This window comes from Lycium barbarum, chromosome 5 (genome assembly GCF_019175385.1).
Source record: "Lycium barbarum isolate Lr01 chromosome 5, ASM1917538v2, whole genome shotgun sequence".
Lineage (NCBI taxonomy): Eukaryota > Viridiplantae > Streptophyta > Magnoliopsida > Solanales > Solanaceae > Lycium > Lycium barbarum.
In genome coordinates, this window is record NC_083341.1 from 100,150,336 (window position 1) to 100,166,322 (window position 15,987).

The window sequence follows — 15,987 nt, forward strand, 5'->3', positions numbered from 1 at the left end:
ATACATCCATTTTTCATTATTGAGATGATTTCATTGTTGATTGGTTCGTTACGTACTTTTTAGCTTACATGTCTACTTGTTTATTCTTTCTTCATATATGTGAACTAATTGTTGTCGGCAGACCTACCACCAGTACATAGTATTTGTACTAATACTACCTTGTTGTATTCGTTTTTGAGTGCAAGTTTGCTACAGGTTCCACTTCAACACCTAGTGAGTAATCTTCTCGAGGCCTTGAGTATGAATTTCCAGGGTGAGATATGTTCCTGATCAGCAGCCCGGAAAACTCTTCTTATGATATCTATCCATTATTCCGAGACAGTATTCCAGACTTTGTTATTTTACATTCCAGACTTATGTATACTTAGACCATATTTTGGGGCATTGTAGTATTATTACGCACTTAGTAGTTATATGTTCTTCCGCTTGATTATTTGAACTATTGAGAAGGAAAGGTGGGCCACCAGGGAAATTGTGGGTGCTCACGCAATCCACGAGTTGGGTCGTGACAAAGGCTTGGCGCGGTGCGTGGGGCGTTGCAGCCTACCCCGCACTAGGAATATTTTACTGATCCTGCTAATTTTTCATTTCTCTGAAAATTTTGTTTGGCATAGGGCATTGGGCGTGGCGGCCTGCGTCGGGCTAGGCCAATTTTTCACTGAATAGGCAGCATTCGGTAAAACAGGCATAACTCCTAGCACAAAGCTCTAATTGAGCTAGGCCATATATGGTTAGAAAGGTATTTGAAAGAGGCCCATGTTTTTCCTCTCTCAGTGCATGTTAAGCGAGGTTGCCAACGTATGCTAAGAACCCTAAAATAATGGTGCTGCTGATGACTCGAACACCGACAACGGTGATGATAACCGCCTTAGTTACTCCACCAAATGGAATCCCACAGCACCTACAACCATTGACGTTTGGTAGTTTCCTCCCATCGCACTTCCAGGCTATTCAAGAGGGAGTTGAAGCCATTAACGAGCACTTCTAGGCTATTCAAGAGGGAGTTGAAGCCATTAACGATGAAGAAGCGCAGCTCTCTCAGACCTTGCCAAACAGTCACAAAAGGTCAAAAGGGCAAAGAAGTGCTGAATACGCATGCATTGAGACGTCTCCAATTATCTAAAATTGGAACCTCAGCATCGACAACACCGGCTACTGCAGCAACACCTCCATCGGAGGCTAAACCTCAGGTCAACGATCGAAATTCTAAAATAGGTAAGCCTCTATCCTATGTACCGCCTGCTATACGTAATGGTAGAGTGGTTGTTTATTAAAGAAGATATAAGGGAACAGGAGGATTATTGGAACTCAACACTAATTGGTTATGTGTTGGGTGACAATCCATATGAGAAGTCTATGGACAACTATATTACAGCAGTTTGAGGGTTTGTCTCGAAGCCGTAAATTCTACATCATGATGAAGGTTACTGCTTGTTTAGATTTGATACAGTTAGGGAAAGGGGCCTAGTTATGCAGACAGGACCATACACTTATCACAACAAACCTCTAAAATTGCGAAATTGGGATATTAACTTTGATTTTGATCCAGAATGCCTTACTAATATTCCTCGGTGGATCAAATTCCCTGGTCTCCTAATAGGTTGTTGGTCGACTTATGCTTTGAGAAAGCTAGCAAGCGCAGTAGGACAGATTATGTATGCATATTATGTATGCAGATAAAGTGCTAACTCTGAGGCTCAAAACTGTTATTGGGGGACTTTGTGAAGGAGAGGAGCATCATTGACAACATCCTTGTGAGTCGTGAACTTTTTAAAGGAAGGGCATGTCTCTAAGGTGTGTGTGGAAGGTTGACTTGAGAAAAGCTTATGAGACTGTCAATTGGAGTTTTCTACAGAGGGTGTTAGTTGACCTGGGGTTCCTTTTCAAATTTATTTCTTGGATAATAGAATGTTTAACTTCGGTGTCTTACTCCCTAGTGATGAATGGTGGGTTATCAAAGCCATTTCCTGGGAAAAAGGGGTATAAGACAGGGTGACCCTATGTTACCTTATCTTTTTGTTATTGCCATGGAGTATTTGCAAAGAGAGATGACTCAACTAGCTTTGAACAGGGACTTTAATTTTCACCCTAGCTATAAAAAGCTAGGGGTAACTCATATTTGTTTTGCAGATGACTTACTTTTGTTCTGTAGAGCTGATCTCTCATCTATCCAGTTACTACAAGCTACATTTTAGAAGTTCTCTTGTGCTTCAGGACTATAAGCAAATGTTGATAAGAGTTCTATATATATGGCTGGCCTTACTGATGAGAAGAAGCAAGGAAATATTGCAGGACCTAAGATATTTTGAAGGGGCACTTCCCTTCAAGTATTGGACTCCCACTCTCCTAAAAAAATAAAAATAAGTGTCAATGTCTGCCTCTGGTTGAGAAATTCAATGCTAGGAAAACATGACGGCTTCTAGACTGTTGTCTTATGCAGAAAGACTCCAGTTGATTAAAGTTGTCTTGTTTGGTGCTCAGACTTATTGGGCCTATATATTTATCCTGCCCAAGAAAATTATAAAGATGATAGATGCAGTGTGTAGATCATTCTCGTGGAAAGGTGCTGCTGAGAGTCACCTGGGCAAAGGTCTGTCAACCTCAAGCTGCAGGGGGTCTAATTGTCCTAAATTTGATCCTTTGGAATAAAGCTGCTATCTTGAAGCATCTTTGGGCTGTTGCTCTCAAGAAAGACTCCTTGTGGATCAGGTGGATCAACATTTTCTATATCAAGAACAAACCCCTGGAATCATTTCCTATACCTAAGGCAGCTTCTTGGGTTGTGAGGAAAATATTGCAAACAAGGGACTTGCTACTGCAACATGCGGGCAACTTCAGGGGGATCTACTTACTAGACAAGCCAAATTGCATAGCAAGGGTAAGTTTGAGATTCATGAGGCTTACTTGCTTATTTACCCCCCAATACCCCCAAAGTAGCCAGGAAGAGTGTAGTGTTGAATACTACTTTGCACCCCAGATTAAAGTTCATCCTATGGTTGGCTATGCAAAATAGATTGACCACAGTTGATAGGCTTTTGAAGATTGGGATTGTAGTACCAACTGATTGTGCTTTCTGTGCAACATCTAGAGAAACCTTTTGATCATCTATTTTTTGGTTGTTGTATAACAAGAACTGTTTGGAGTAGGCTACTAGTGTGGTTAGGCTATACTAGAAATGTTAGCTCTTGGACTGATGAATTGTCCTGGGCCTGCCAGATGGCAAGAAGAAGGAATGGAGAGAGCTCTATTGCTGCATACTGTTTTGCTATGATTGTATATATCATCTAGAGGGAAATGAATTCAGCTGATAGGATATGCACTTCATATGCACATCAGAGGATGCAGAATTTAGTTGTGGAAGTCTGCTCTACTTAGTTGAAATTCAAACCCATAGCAAATTCTGTTTAGCTATTTTTGCCTAAATTGTTTTCACTGTTACTAGTTAGTTTATTTCTTGTATTGTACATAGCAACGTGTTGCTATTGAGAGAGCAGTGGGTCAGCCCTGCTTAGCTTTCTAATGATCACTTATGATTAAATGAAATCTTTCAGTTATCAAAAAAGAAAGGGCTACAACATTCATGTTTGAAGTTTTCTCAAATTCGCAACGGATTTTCACGTACACTGGTTGGAAGTCAGACCTGTCGTAAACTTAGTCGATTCTATCAAATAGTATTCACCTTACTATTTGTCTTGATCTTAAAACAACTATTTCCACCCAAACCCTTCCCGATAAGACTTCATATGGATAAAATGTCACATAAATACTCATTAAACACATTCACACCTAACTCGAATTTACGAAGTATAACAAGTTCTTTATATAGAACCCCAAAACCCAATCTTTTGGTTTAGAACTGTTACTCCTCGGAAATTTCTCCGCACTTGTATGATGAGTGGAATGATGAAAATTTTGAGGGTATGGTGTTTTGTTAAGGCGGGAATGGCTAATTAAGAAGTTTTGGAAAATAAGAAAGTCGCGGAACATTTTCTGTCCAGTGGTCGTATATGGCACTATACGGGGGTAAAGTGATTTACGGACCGTATAGTGCAATCGTCCTCCAGCTTGTCCAAAAACTCAACTTTCTGTAAATTGTGAACATGGTTAAAAACGACTTGGAGGACAGCCCGTAAACTGGTTTACGGACCGTAAACCTCAGTCGTAAACTGCCATGTTCCTCAGCCAAAATTTTCTGTCTTTGAAATGGTTAAATACGACCATGGAGGACGGACCGTAAATCAAAATACGGTCCGTATATGGTGGTTTACGACCACTGTTCATCCCGACAAGAATTCATTAAAGATCAGATTTTGGGATTATTAAGAGGGACTTAAGCTCATTTCATTTCATTTTTCATCAAGACAACTCAAGAGACTTCTAGAACTCTCCAAATATTTCCTCCACAAGAATTCAAGAGAATCAAAGGGGATATCAAGACCAACAACACTAATTTCATGGAATCAAGTGTAAGAACACATCAAAGGATCTTCTAAGTGAAGAAATTTCAAAGAAGGTGGAACTAGGGTTTTGGCTAATTGAAGTATTTCAACTTAAGGATTGTTCAACCATCACCGAAGGTAAGTTTCATGATTTTTTCATGTTGTTTGAAGTATTGGAAAGCCTAGACACTTGAAATGTAGAAGAACATAGAAATGGGTCATTATTGAGTGAATAGTGACATAAATGAATGATAGTGGAATTGAACTATGAATATTGAAGTGTTGTGAATACAAGTACGTTATAAATGATGTTTATATCATGAAACAAGCAGTAAATGTATGAAAACGCAAGGATGAGCTAGAAGTAGAAATAAGGGAAAATTGGAGGAAAATGGTGGATTTTGCTAAATGTACGTAAATGACGATTGTCGATGATGATATTGCAAGTAATATTATGAATGTTGGGAGTTGATATAAAACATGAGAAAAATGGTATGAGCGAAGACAGCGTTGTCCGACTGTTCCTAGAATTAGCGATGCGTTCTTATTGTCAGTTACTAATGTTGATACGTATTCTCTTATGAAGGTAACGACGTGATATTGACGGAGAACAAGTGAGCGATATCTTAGCTAAACGACCAAGGTATGTGAGGCTATTCCCTTTCTTTCAAAGGCATGATCCCTAGCTTACGATTTCATAAATGCTCCCATCTTTTCCTTGCTATCAAAGGTTAAAAAGTCTAAGATTCCGAAGCATGATTTCCTTCTCGATATTCCATAAATGTTTTCCAAGTACTCCTATTTTCCAAAACCAAAGGTTGTGATTATGTGAGTTCTTATGATAACGACGAAGGATATTTTTTTTCAATGACAACGATGATGTCAAAAGTGAAAATATCATTATGATGACTATGATGAGAACGATCTTATGTTTAAAAGTTTCAAGTTTACGATTTCAAGGACTATATGAGAACGTCGAGCTATTTACTAATTTCTCAATTTATTCATGGATGGTGACTTTATTTCTAAATCTTCCAAAGTATATGGATGGATGCCTTATGAAGTTCATGATTTTATTCTATGCTTTCTTTTAATGCTATTCTTCATTGATAGTCTCGCCTTATAATAATTGTTCCTTCAAGGTGAGACAAAGCGACGATGATTACTCCATAACATAATCGGAGGCTTTCGACCTTACGTCACTCCGACGTACTTACAGCTTTTCCTTGGGCTCTCAAGCATGCTATGTATATTATGTATGTATATATATGATATGAAAATGTTTTCAGGGGAAATGGGGAAAGGTGAGGCGCTATAGACGCATAGCCACCTGGTCAGCTGGCATATCATGATTTCATCCCGGACGCGGGATATATGGTTTATGGATCGGGTCGTACGTTCCTCGGCACTAACTTATTATATTTATGGATCGGGCCGTACGTTTCTCGGCACTAACATATGATGACATATGGATCGGGCTGCGCGTTCCGCAGCAATTTACTATATGATGCTTTATGAGTATGCATGCATGGATCCGCCTTAAGAGTATCGATCATATCCTTGTACTTACTTTACTTTCTTATTCTTACTTTATTTCTTGATGTATGCCTTACATACTCAGTACAATGCTCGTACTGACATCCTTTTCTTTGGATGCTGTGTTCATGCCCACAGGTAGACGGGAAAGCGGTCCAGACTGATAGGAGTCACTAGCCGAGCTGAAGAGCACTCCATCTTCCGGAGGTGCTAATTGGTTGTTCCTTTTGTGTATATATTTGTATGCCACTCAATAGAGGCTCATAGATGCTCGATGTGGGTTGTGTGGTTCCACAACGTAGGTAGTACGCATGTGCATAAGTATATTGAAATATGTTTTTGTATTAACGTGTTATATCTTTGTAATGAAAAGCAAATCCTCTTTTTAAAGTTAACCGGAAATAGATGAATGATTGTTAAATGGGTTAGGTAAATGATAGTACGAGCGGTGCTCGGTGGTTAGCCCCGGGTACCCGTCGCGGCCCCTAGCCGGGTCATGACAAGAACCGATGTGGGACTAAAGGATTTTAAGGAATTCTCATTGAATCCTTGTGAATCGTTGAAATGTAATAGAAATCATGAACAAGAGGACAAAATTCATTAAGACACCGTCCTGGTTGCGTACAAAAAGAAAAAGTGAGAGAGAGAGAAGGGGTGTTTACCTTCGCGTGCTGGTATATCGACGGAGAAGGGACAAAGCTCCCGAAATGGTCAAACAATTGCCTAAAAAAGTGACGAACATCTTTTTCTTTGCCATTATTTGGCGGAGCATGATAAGCGGCTAGGGTTTTTCAACCCTTGCCTTCGAGAAAATGAAAAGGGTAAAAAGGCTCTTCCTCTTTTTATACGCGAGTCGGACGGGTCTGGTCCAGGTTGGACCGGTTTCGGCAGAAAATGAAAAGAATTGGACCAATTCACGAGAATAATAAGGGTCAAAATGAAAACGTTTAGTTTTGCAAATGGTGGCTATAAACTAATTTGAAACCTGGTAAAAATCATATCAATTGTAACCTCAAATAGTGCGAAAAATTAATTAATCATTTCTATTATAGCCGAACTTGAGAGTATTTGAAATCAAAGCTAAATTAATCAAACTTCTTGATTTAACAGAGTAAAATGTTTATCAATTAATCATTGTTTAGTTTAAAAAATTAATTAAATAATTGTTTTCCCTATTTTGAGTTAAATCTTGATAAATATGCTTGACCATTATAAGAAATATGCAAAAATATGCAAATGATACACAACAATATACTAGATAATATTTTGCCAAATGAATGGCAAAGTGTCACCGAAACAATTTTATAAAATCATTTTAATTAGTAAAAGTGTATATTTTATTCCGTTTGTGATTCAAGAAGTCCGACTAACTAAATAAAACTAATAGAGGGCAAAATTTAGATCTCAACACCTTTCACCTATTCATTACGCCAATGAACTAATTATCTTGGTACTACAAAAATTTAACTAAAGGTGACACTGAAGTCTACTAATTACTAAAGGTGACAACTTTGACCAGGCAAGGTCAAAGGCCACTTAAATTTGTGATTAAGTTAATTGGGTCCAAAATATAATTTTAAAACTTGTTAAACTTTTGCAAAATACAAAAAAAAAAAAAAGCCCCCCCCCCCCCCGCCCCGGTGACCCATCACCCCCAACCTCCCAAAAAAAATTTGGTTTTAAAAAAAAGTTTTCGTTTTTTGTTCCCGCCTCCTCCCACCCCTCACCCCCTCCCTCCACCCCCACCCCCAAATAAAAAAAGTTTTGATTTTTTTTTTGCACCACCCATCCCTCTTGACCCAAAACCCCACCACCCCCACCCCTACCCTCCAAAAACAAATTAATTTTGGTTTTAAAAAAAAAATTGAAAAGTTTTTGTTTTTGGTTTTTTGCACCACCCACCCCCTTCCCAAAGCCCCACCACCTGTTACACCTTGAAAATTTCCCCGCGAACGTACAGTGGATAGGCTAACAAAGGGCATAGCGTATATGATGTTTTAATAAGAAGGGAACGACGTTTGACGACCCTAAGTAAGATTCCAAAGGCAATTCCAATAAGAGATAGGTTATACTCCATAATGACTAATTATAGGTTCTGAAGACGTGAAAGCTGCAGATTTGCACTTCGGCCCAGTCGATCGTAAAATGAAATACGGACCGTAAAGTAGTTTACGGGCCATAAACTACCATATCGTATTTCAAGTCCCAAAACTTCAACTTTCTGTCTAATGCTCGAATGGTTAAAGACGACTTGAAATACGGACCGTAAACTGAAATACGGACCGTAAAGTGAGTTCGTAAACCACCATGTCCTCAGCCTGACTTTCTGGTTCTCCTCAGAGGGAAGTGATCAAGGATTTGGCAGTGGCACAAGTGGAAATGGACAATGCTCAACCACTGATTCATCAGAGAAAACAATCTCCTTTGAAGGAACTGCATGATGTGATCTCTCATAATATTAATGTGGGAGCTGAGGTGCAATATGATGAGGGCAAGAACAAATTCAATGAAAGTGAGGAAGAGGTTTCTGTGGAGCAGGTTTTTAATAATGTGGTCAAAGAAGCTGACATCTCACCAAGATCTAGGCAAAAAATCTCTAAGAAAGGAAAGAAACAGGTAAACACAGATACTATTCCTATAAGAGTGGTACCAAGGAGAGGTTGTAAGCCTATGTTTAAATGATGATGAAGACACTCTTTTGGAATATTAGATCTGTGAACACACAAAAAGCTTTTCACAGAGTCCAAATGCTGCACAGACATCACAAATTTTCCATTATAGCTTTAATGGAGCCTTTTCAACACTATAGGCATATTCAGGGATATAGAAGGAGAATAGGCATGACATATGCCCACTACAACTGCAATGGTAAAATATGGTTCTTTGTAAATGATAATGTGGATGTGGAGATACTGCAGGATCAGGAACAACAGATTACTATAAAGTCGTTTTTCCAAGAATGGGATAAGTCACTTATGGTAACCATGGTTTATGCAAAGTGTGATCAACTGGAAAGAATCAGTTTATGGGATAGTCTGTATAGTTTGGCTGATCAAATGGAATTGCCTTGGTTGGTAGGTGGTGATTTTAATGTCATTATGAATGAAGATGAGAAGATTGGTGGTTTACCTGTATTCCCAGATGAATATGAGGATTTTGCATTTTGTATTAATTCATGTGAGCTGTTTGATATAAATTATAAGGGGAGTCTGTTTACTTGGTGGAATGGGAGGGTAGGTAGTGACTGTATTTTCAAGAGACTGGATAGAATGATTGCAAACTCAAAACTACAAGATTGGTTTACACATATGGAGGTGCAACATTTATCCAGAACTGGCTCAGACCATGCTCCTTTACTACTTACTTGTGGTGAATCTTCACATCACATGAGGAAGCCTTTCAGATTTCTAAAATTCTGGACAGAACATGAGTCCTTTTTGGGGGTGGTTGATCAGGCATGGATCACAGATTTTGAAGGGGATGATTTTATCAGATTCAAGCTGAAATTGAAAAATGTGAAATCTGCTTTAACTGCTTGGAGTAAGGCAACTTTTGGTGATATTTTCAAGCAACTAACAGTAAGGGAAGAGGTGGTGAGAATTAAGGAGCAATGTTTTGAAGAGGATCCTACTCCTGTGAATAGGATGGTGCTACAGCAAGCACAAGCAGCATTGAAAAAATATGTTCATTATGAGGAAGAATTTTGGAGACAAAAGTCACATATGACTAGTTTTGCCGAGGGTGACAGAAATAAAAGGTACTTTCATAGTATTGTGAATGGTAGGAGAAAGAGATTGCAGATCAGAAGAATTCAGAATCAACAAGGTGTTTGGATAGAAGGGGAGTCACTGTTGGCAGAAGAAGCTTGTAGATTTTATCAACAGCAGTTTTCTCAAGAGGTTGACCCTTTAGATTTCCAATTGCTACAACATGTTCCTAGTATGGTGGATCAGGATACTAATGATCAGCTGCTAAGCATGCCAACTTTAGAGGAGGTGAAGAAGGCTGTATTTGAATTATCTGCAGATAGTGTTGGTGGCCCAGATGGTATGATTGGAAGTTTTTATCAGGTGTGTTGGGACATTGTTAGTGTTGATGTATACAACCTGGTGAAAGCCTTTTTTGATGGCCAAACTCTTCCTAAGTCAGTCATACATACACACCTTGTACTGATACCAAAGAAGAACAACATTGAGACTTTTGCTGATATGAGACCAATCAGTCTCAGCAATTTCATCAATAAGGTGATTTCTAGAGTGGTTCAGGATAAGCTGGAAGGAATTCTACCTTCTCTGATATCTCCTAACCAGTCTGGATTTGTTAAGGGCAGATGTATCATTGAAAATGTCCTACTAACTCAAGAAGTTGTGACTGACATTAGACTAAGAGGAAAACCAGCTAATGTGGTACTTAAGCTTGACATGGCTAAAGCATATGATAGAGTATCATGGAGTTATTTGATCAGAGTCTTAAGGAAGATGGGATTTGCAGAAATTTTCATATACATGGTTTGGAGGCTGATAGCGAATAACTGGTACTCTATACTCCTTAATGGTCAAGCACATGGTTTCTTTCATTCCACCAGGGGGGTTAAACAAAGAGATCCTCTCTCTCCTGCCTTGTTCATCTTATCTGCTGAAGTTTTATCTAGAGCATTGAATTCTTTATTTGAGAATAATGAATTTAGAAGTTATGGAATGCCCAAATGGAGTGCAAATCTGAATCATCTAGCATATGCAGATGACACAATAATTTTTTCATCTGCTAATGCTAGATCTTTGGAGTTAATTATGGAGGTACTACAAGCATATGAGCAGGTATCAGGCCAACTTATAAATAAAGGCAAGAGATCTTTTCATGTACACAGTAAGGTGTCTAATGGGCTGATACAACAGGTGGAGACTATTACTGGTTTTAAAAGAGGCACTTTTCCTTTTACATATTTGGGCTGTCCTGTCACACATTCAAGGAAAAGGAAGGCTGATTACAATGATCTGATCAAGAAAGTCAAGAATAGGCTACAGACTTGGAAAGGAAGATTGCTATCATTTAGAGGAAAAGTTGTTCTGATCAATAATGTATTAATGAGTATGCCAATACATCTGTTGTCAGCCATCAAACCTCCAAAATGTGTTATCAATGATATGCACAAAATCTTTTCAAGATTCTTCTGGAATAAAAGTGAGGAAGGCAGAAGAAGACACTGGTCATCTTGGCTAAATCTGTGTAAGCCAAAAGAAGAAGGAGGAGTAGGATTTAGATCTTTGTTTGATGTGTCTAAAGCCTTATGTGCAAAACTATGGTGGAAATTCAGGACAACAAATACTCTATGGGCAAATTACATGTGGATCAAATATTGCAAAAGGCACAGTCCTCAGACTGTGCAGTGGAAGGGAGGTTCTCAAGTATGGAAGGCTATGATAGAGGCTAGAGATAATATAGAGCAAGAAATATGGTGGGAACCAAGGAGTGGAACTGCAAATGTATGGTTTGAAGACTGGACAAAACTAGGGGCTCTATATCACATCATACCAGAAGATTTTGTAATAGATGAGGGTGTTCAAGATGTAAAAGAACTAATGATGCAGGGTGGTTGGAATTTAGGAAAATTGCAGCAATTGTTTCCTATGGATATTGTGGATCATATACTAGAAGAATTGCACCTTCATGAACCAAAAGAAGAGTGGGATATGCCAAGATGGATGATGACAGCATCAGGCAAATTTACTGTAGGCACTGCATGGGATTTACTGAGGAGCAAAGCAGTCAAGTCAGATGTCTATAACAATATATGGATATCAGGGGTACCTTTTAAGATATCATTCTTTTTCTGGAGGTTGTGGAAGTACAAAATACCAGTTGGAGAGGTAGTAAGAAGGATTGGGATAGATACTGAGGCAACCTGCTATTGTTGTGATCACAGGCAATATGAAACTGTGGACCATTTGTTTGTTACAGGAAATATTGCTACAAAAGTGTGGACTTATGTTAAAACTGTTGCTGGCATCACAACACAGTTTCAACAAGTCAGGCAACTCCTTCAAGTCTGGTGGAATACAGATTGTCCCTCAAAGTTCAGACCAATCTTTAAAGCTATTCCAATGGTCACCATGTGGCAGATATGGAAGTGGAGGAATACAGTTCTACATGGAGGGAGGATGTCCATCAACAAAGTGATTTATGAGATAAACATGATCATATATCAAATGAGTAGAATGAGGTTCCCAGGGCAGCAAAACTTACCAAGATGCATACCTCAAATTCTACAAATATTTGAAGCATACAGGCCAAGAATTGTAAGCAGGATAGTGAAATGGGACTTTCCTAAGCCAGGATGGTATAAATGTAATTCTGATGGAGCTTCTACGGAAAATCCTAGACCAAGTTCTGTGGCCTTTTGTATTAGAAATACAGTAGGTGATCTCCAGTATGCAGCAGTAAGAAGGATACCAGATGGTTCCAATTTGATAACAGAAGCAAGGGCACTACTTGAGGGTCTTGAATACTGTGTTACAACAGTCTGCTACCAGTGGTGTTGGAAACAGATTCAATGACTATGAAAATGATCTTAACTGGGCAGTGGGAGACTCCATGGAGCATATCAATGATCATAAATGATATCTCAAGGTTGAGGAGGGATAAGGAAGTGAGGTGGAGCATGTATTGAGAGAAGGAAATGGACTGGCTGATTTTTTTAACTAACTATGCTTTTGATTTTGCAGGTGATCATCATTTTCAGAATTTTACTTCACTTCCTGTGAAAGCAAGGAAAATACTAAATACAGAAAAGTCACATATACCATACATGAGGATTAGACTAGCTAAGGACCATCACATACCTGGAGATTAATAACAATCTGGAGAGTAGCAGCAGCAACAAGTTTGCATCTCAACATGCCATGAATAGCATATGGACCTGTATGACACTATCTTTGGCAGGAGTACAAGAGTGGTATTAGCTTCTTTAAGCTCATTCTCTTGTATGACTTCTAAAGATTGTTTCAATCAGGCAATCTGAGACAATGGCAAACAATGGTCAACATTAAGGCAAGGAGATAGCAGCTACATCTGAAGGAACATGGAGGATTTCTACTCCATCCTAGAAGCCTGAATATGTATTCATTTTGACTTTGAACCATAGCACCTGGTGAGAGCTTGTAGGTGTCTGAAATGGTATCAAGGCAAGACAGAGGATCTGCAGCAGATTAGGCTCCATACTATTTTGGATGTAGTTCATACTTCAGCATTTTTGTTTCTTTTTAGGATAGTTTCTTTTGGCTTTCTTTTCTTTTCTTTTCTTTCCTTACACTTGTGTACAGAAAACTTATTATTTTTAATAAAATACTGCCAAACTTGGTTTGGTGGATTTCATGCAAAAAAAAAAAAAAGACTTTCTGGTTCTGTCATCCTTTAATACTGTTATGTCCCGTATTTTCATACATTGGGACGTTTTAAAATAAACGCGACAAGTTAAAGACAAGACTATCTTAAGGTACGAAGTAGAGATTTTAACTTCCGGTTTCGTTTCGAGTCACAATTTATCTACAATTTTCGTTTGGCATTGAAGTATTAATGGAAAATTGGGATTAAACTAACCATAATTGGATTAATAAGTGGGATTGGAAAGACAAAAATCTGCCCACTATTTTAGGCCATGTTTGGCCGTGCACTATAGTGCCTTGGTCAAGGAATCTTGACCCAATTTAGTGTGATCCACATGTCCAAGGCATGGAGGGGACATATAGACAAGAAAATCTGTTCACTCCACATTTTAACAACTCATTTCAACATTCCAAAGTGTAGAACACTTAGAGAGAGAGAGAGAGGGAAGCTCTCGGCTAAGAGCTAGCCGAGAGTGAGGTTCAAAAATTGCTCAAAAATTCCAGTTTTCTCCACCAATTTTACTCCTCATCTAGTGTATAAGAAGGTGTAGTAGTTGTTGAAAAGAAACAAGAAAGTGTAGCACCTAAATAGAGTTGAAGTTTCGGCCAAGGTGAAGAACAAGATTGAAAGGTAAGAATGCTTATTGTTCTTGTGTTGCATGATAATTTGAATGTATAGTTCATGCATGTTGTTGTGGTTGAAGTAGAGAGTGAGTCGTGAGTGTGGTGAAGTCATGATTGATTTCATTTTGCATGTATTGTTGATGAATTGAATAGGTATCAACATAGGTAAATGAACAAAGATTGTAGAAGTTTGGTTGTGATGTTGCATGTTGGATATTGGACTGTTTTCTTGAAATTAAAATGAGCCGTGTGCCCTTGATTCTAATGAAGTCATGCTTAATCTTCTGGTACATGGATTGGAAGTGAATTGAATGTGTTGTAGTATGGATAAATGGATGAAAATCATGAAGTTGTTGAAGTGGTGTTGTAGCCGTGTGAGTGGACTGTTTTGGGGGGATTTAGGGACTGTTTTGTGTCACATTTGGATTGTTGTTGTTATTAACATTGTGGTGTATTGTATGCATGTTGAATATGTGAATTGAGGTGTTAAAGAAATGAATTATGTTGAAGTGTATAGGCAGTCCAAAACCGTGGACTGTTTTGGTACTAGAAGTCAATTTGTGTGTGTTGAATGTTGATTCTTGTTGCAAACGTTTAGTGAAAGTAAAGTGCAATGATTCAAGTTAAAACTGAAATGAATTGTGGACTGTTGTAAGAATGAAGATGATGCTAAAACACTTCCAAGAACCATGAAAGTAATGTCATTAAACGTGTTGTTGTTGTTGCAAGTTGAAACTGGAAAATTGCTAAGCGAGAATGAAAACGTTATGTGTTGTTTAGCCGTGTGTATGGGGCAGTTTTGAATGATGTATGGACTGCCCGAGTTCCCTAAGTAGTGTTTCAACAAGTTTGGATTGATACATGAAAGAACGATTGGCAATGTTAGCTTGTAGCGCTAGTTGGTTTGAATGCGAACGAAATGTCGTTTAAATGTTAGAAAGGGATTGTGAGCGTCAAAATACGTATTGAATTCCCTTGTAGACTAATTGTAGCTCTTCATATCTTGATATAGGATATGTGTTTTTGGGCAGCAAGTACAAGTTAGAATACAACTAAACGCTAAAGGTATGTAAAGCCTATTCCTTCTTTCCTTTGGCCTGTCCTAGACGTAAGTATGAAATGATATGAACCTTGGGGTAAATTCTATTCTCTAGTTCCATGCATGACTTATGATTCTATATTTCCTTAATGCTATTGTCACGAGCCTACCATATGATTGACTAATGAATGATGTATAGAAGTTCCTACTCTTAAAATAATAGCATGAATAGAAGCATACTTGACTTCCAAAAACTACATCATGGAAATTGATACATGTACATGAAAGCTGAAATGTTCCTTGCTATGGCTTGTAATGAGAGTTGAAAAGAATTGAATATGATTATTATCCCAATACTTTAGAGCTGGTTAGTTGCTTATCTATTGAGTCTCAAAATATGAATGGCTTATATGTGGTTGCTTATTATTCTGCTCGTGCTTATCACTATATCCTTCACTGAGTCCCGGGCCAGGACACGTTTTCGTGCGTATGTTTATTATATTATTCACCGAGTCCCTCACTAGAGGGTCGGGACACGTTATATATATATGATGATGATATGATGATATGATGACATGATGATATGAAGATATGATGATATGGAGATGGTGGCCAGGAGGGCATATATTCCGATTACCGAGTCCCTTACTAAAGGGTCGGGACACGTATATGTTTATGTTTATGATGCTATGATTATAATTACTGAGTCCCTCATTAAAGGGCCGGGACACGTTATATATGTTATATACAGAATGAGTATGCAGCATTGATTACACAACTCTATATTGAGATTGATATGAGAATGATACAGATGAAAAATGTTCAAAGGCAAGTTTTATGAAATTCTGTTTGTTGCATTGAATCCTATACACCTTGTCTCAGTATGAGTCTATTATTACATTTCATGTTTTACATGCTCAGTACACATCCCGTACTGACCCCCTTTCTTCGGGGGGCTGCGTTCATG

The 15,987-nt window shown here is 38.4% G+C and overlaps 1 protein-coding gene across 1 annotated transcript; it reads left to right on the forward strand.

Annotated features, from left to right (window-relative positions):
• Window positions 1–1,019: 1,019 nt before the first annotated feature.
• Window positions 1,020–12,701, forward strand: LOC132639585 (uncharacterized). Its single transcript, XM_060356025.1, has 9 exons — window positions 1,020–1,215; window positions 2,441–2,590; window positions 2,652–2,878; window positions 3,217–3,273; window positions 8,316–8,591; window positions 8,894–9,056; window positions 9,213–12,493; window positions 12,556–12,626; window positions 12,698–12,701. Exons 1-9 carry the CDS (start codon window positions 1,020–1,022, stop codon window positions 12,699–12,701), a joined length of 4,425 nt encoding a protein of 1,474 aa, XP_060212008.1.
• The last annotated feature ends 3,286 nt before the right edge of the window (window positions 12,702–15,987 follow it).

What these genes read in the sequence shown, in the direction of transcription:
- LOC132639585 (XM_060356025.1), top strand. Translation starts at nt 1,020, where the DNA reads ATGAAGAAGCGCAGCTCTCTCAGACCTTGCCAAACAGTCACAAAAGGT. An exon ending in CATACTGTTTTGCTATGATT is followed by an intron (nt 3,274 to 8,315) that starts GTATATATCATC and finishes GGTTCTCCTCAG; the next exon opens with AGGGAAGTGATCAAGGATTT. An exon ending in CTAAGAAAGGAAAGAAACAG is followed by an intron (nt 8,592 to 8,893) that starts GTAAACACAGAT and finishes GAGATACTGCAG; the next exon opens with GATCAGGAACAACAGATTAC.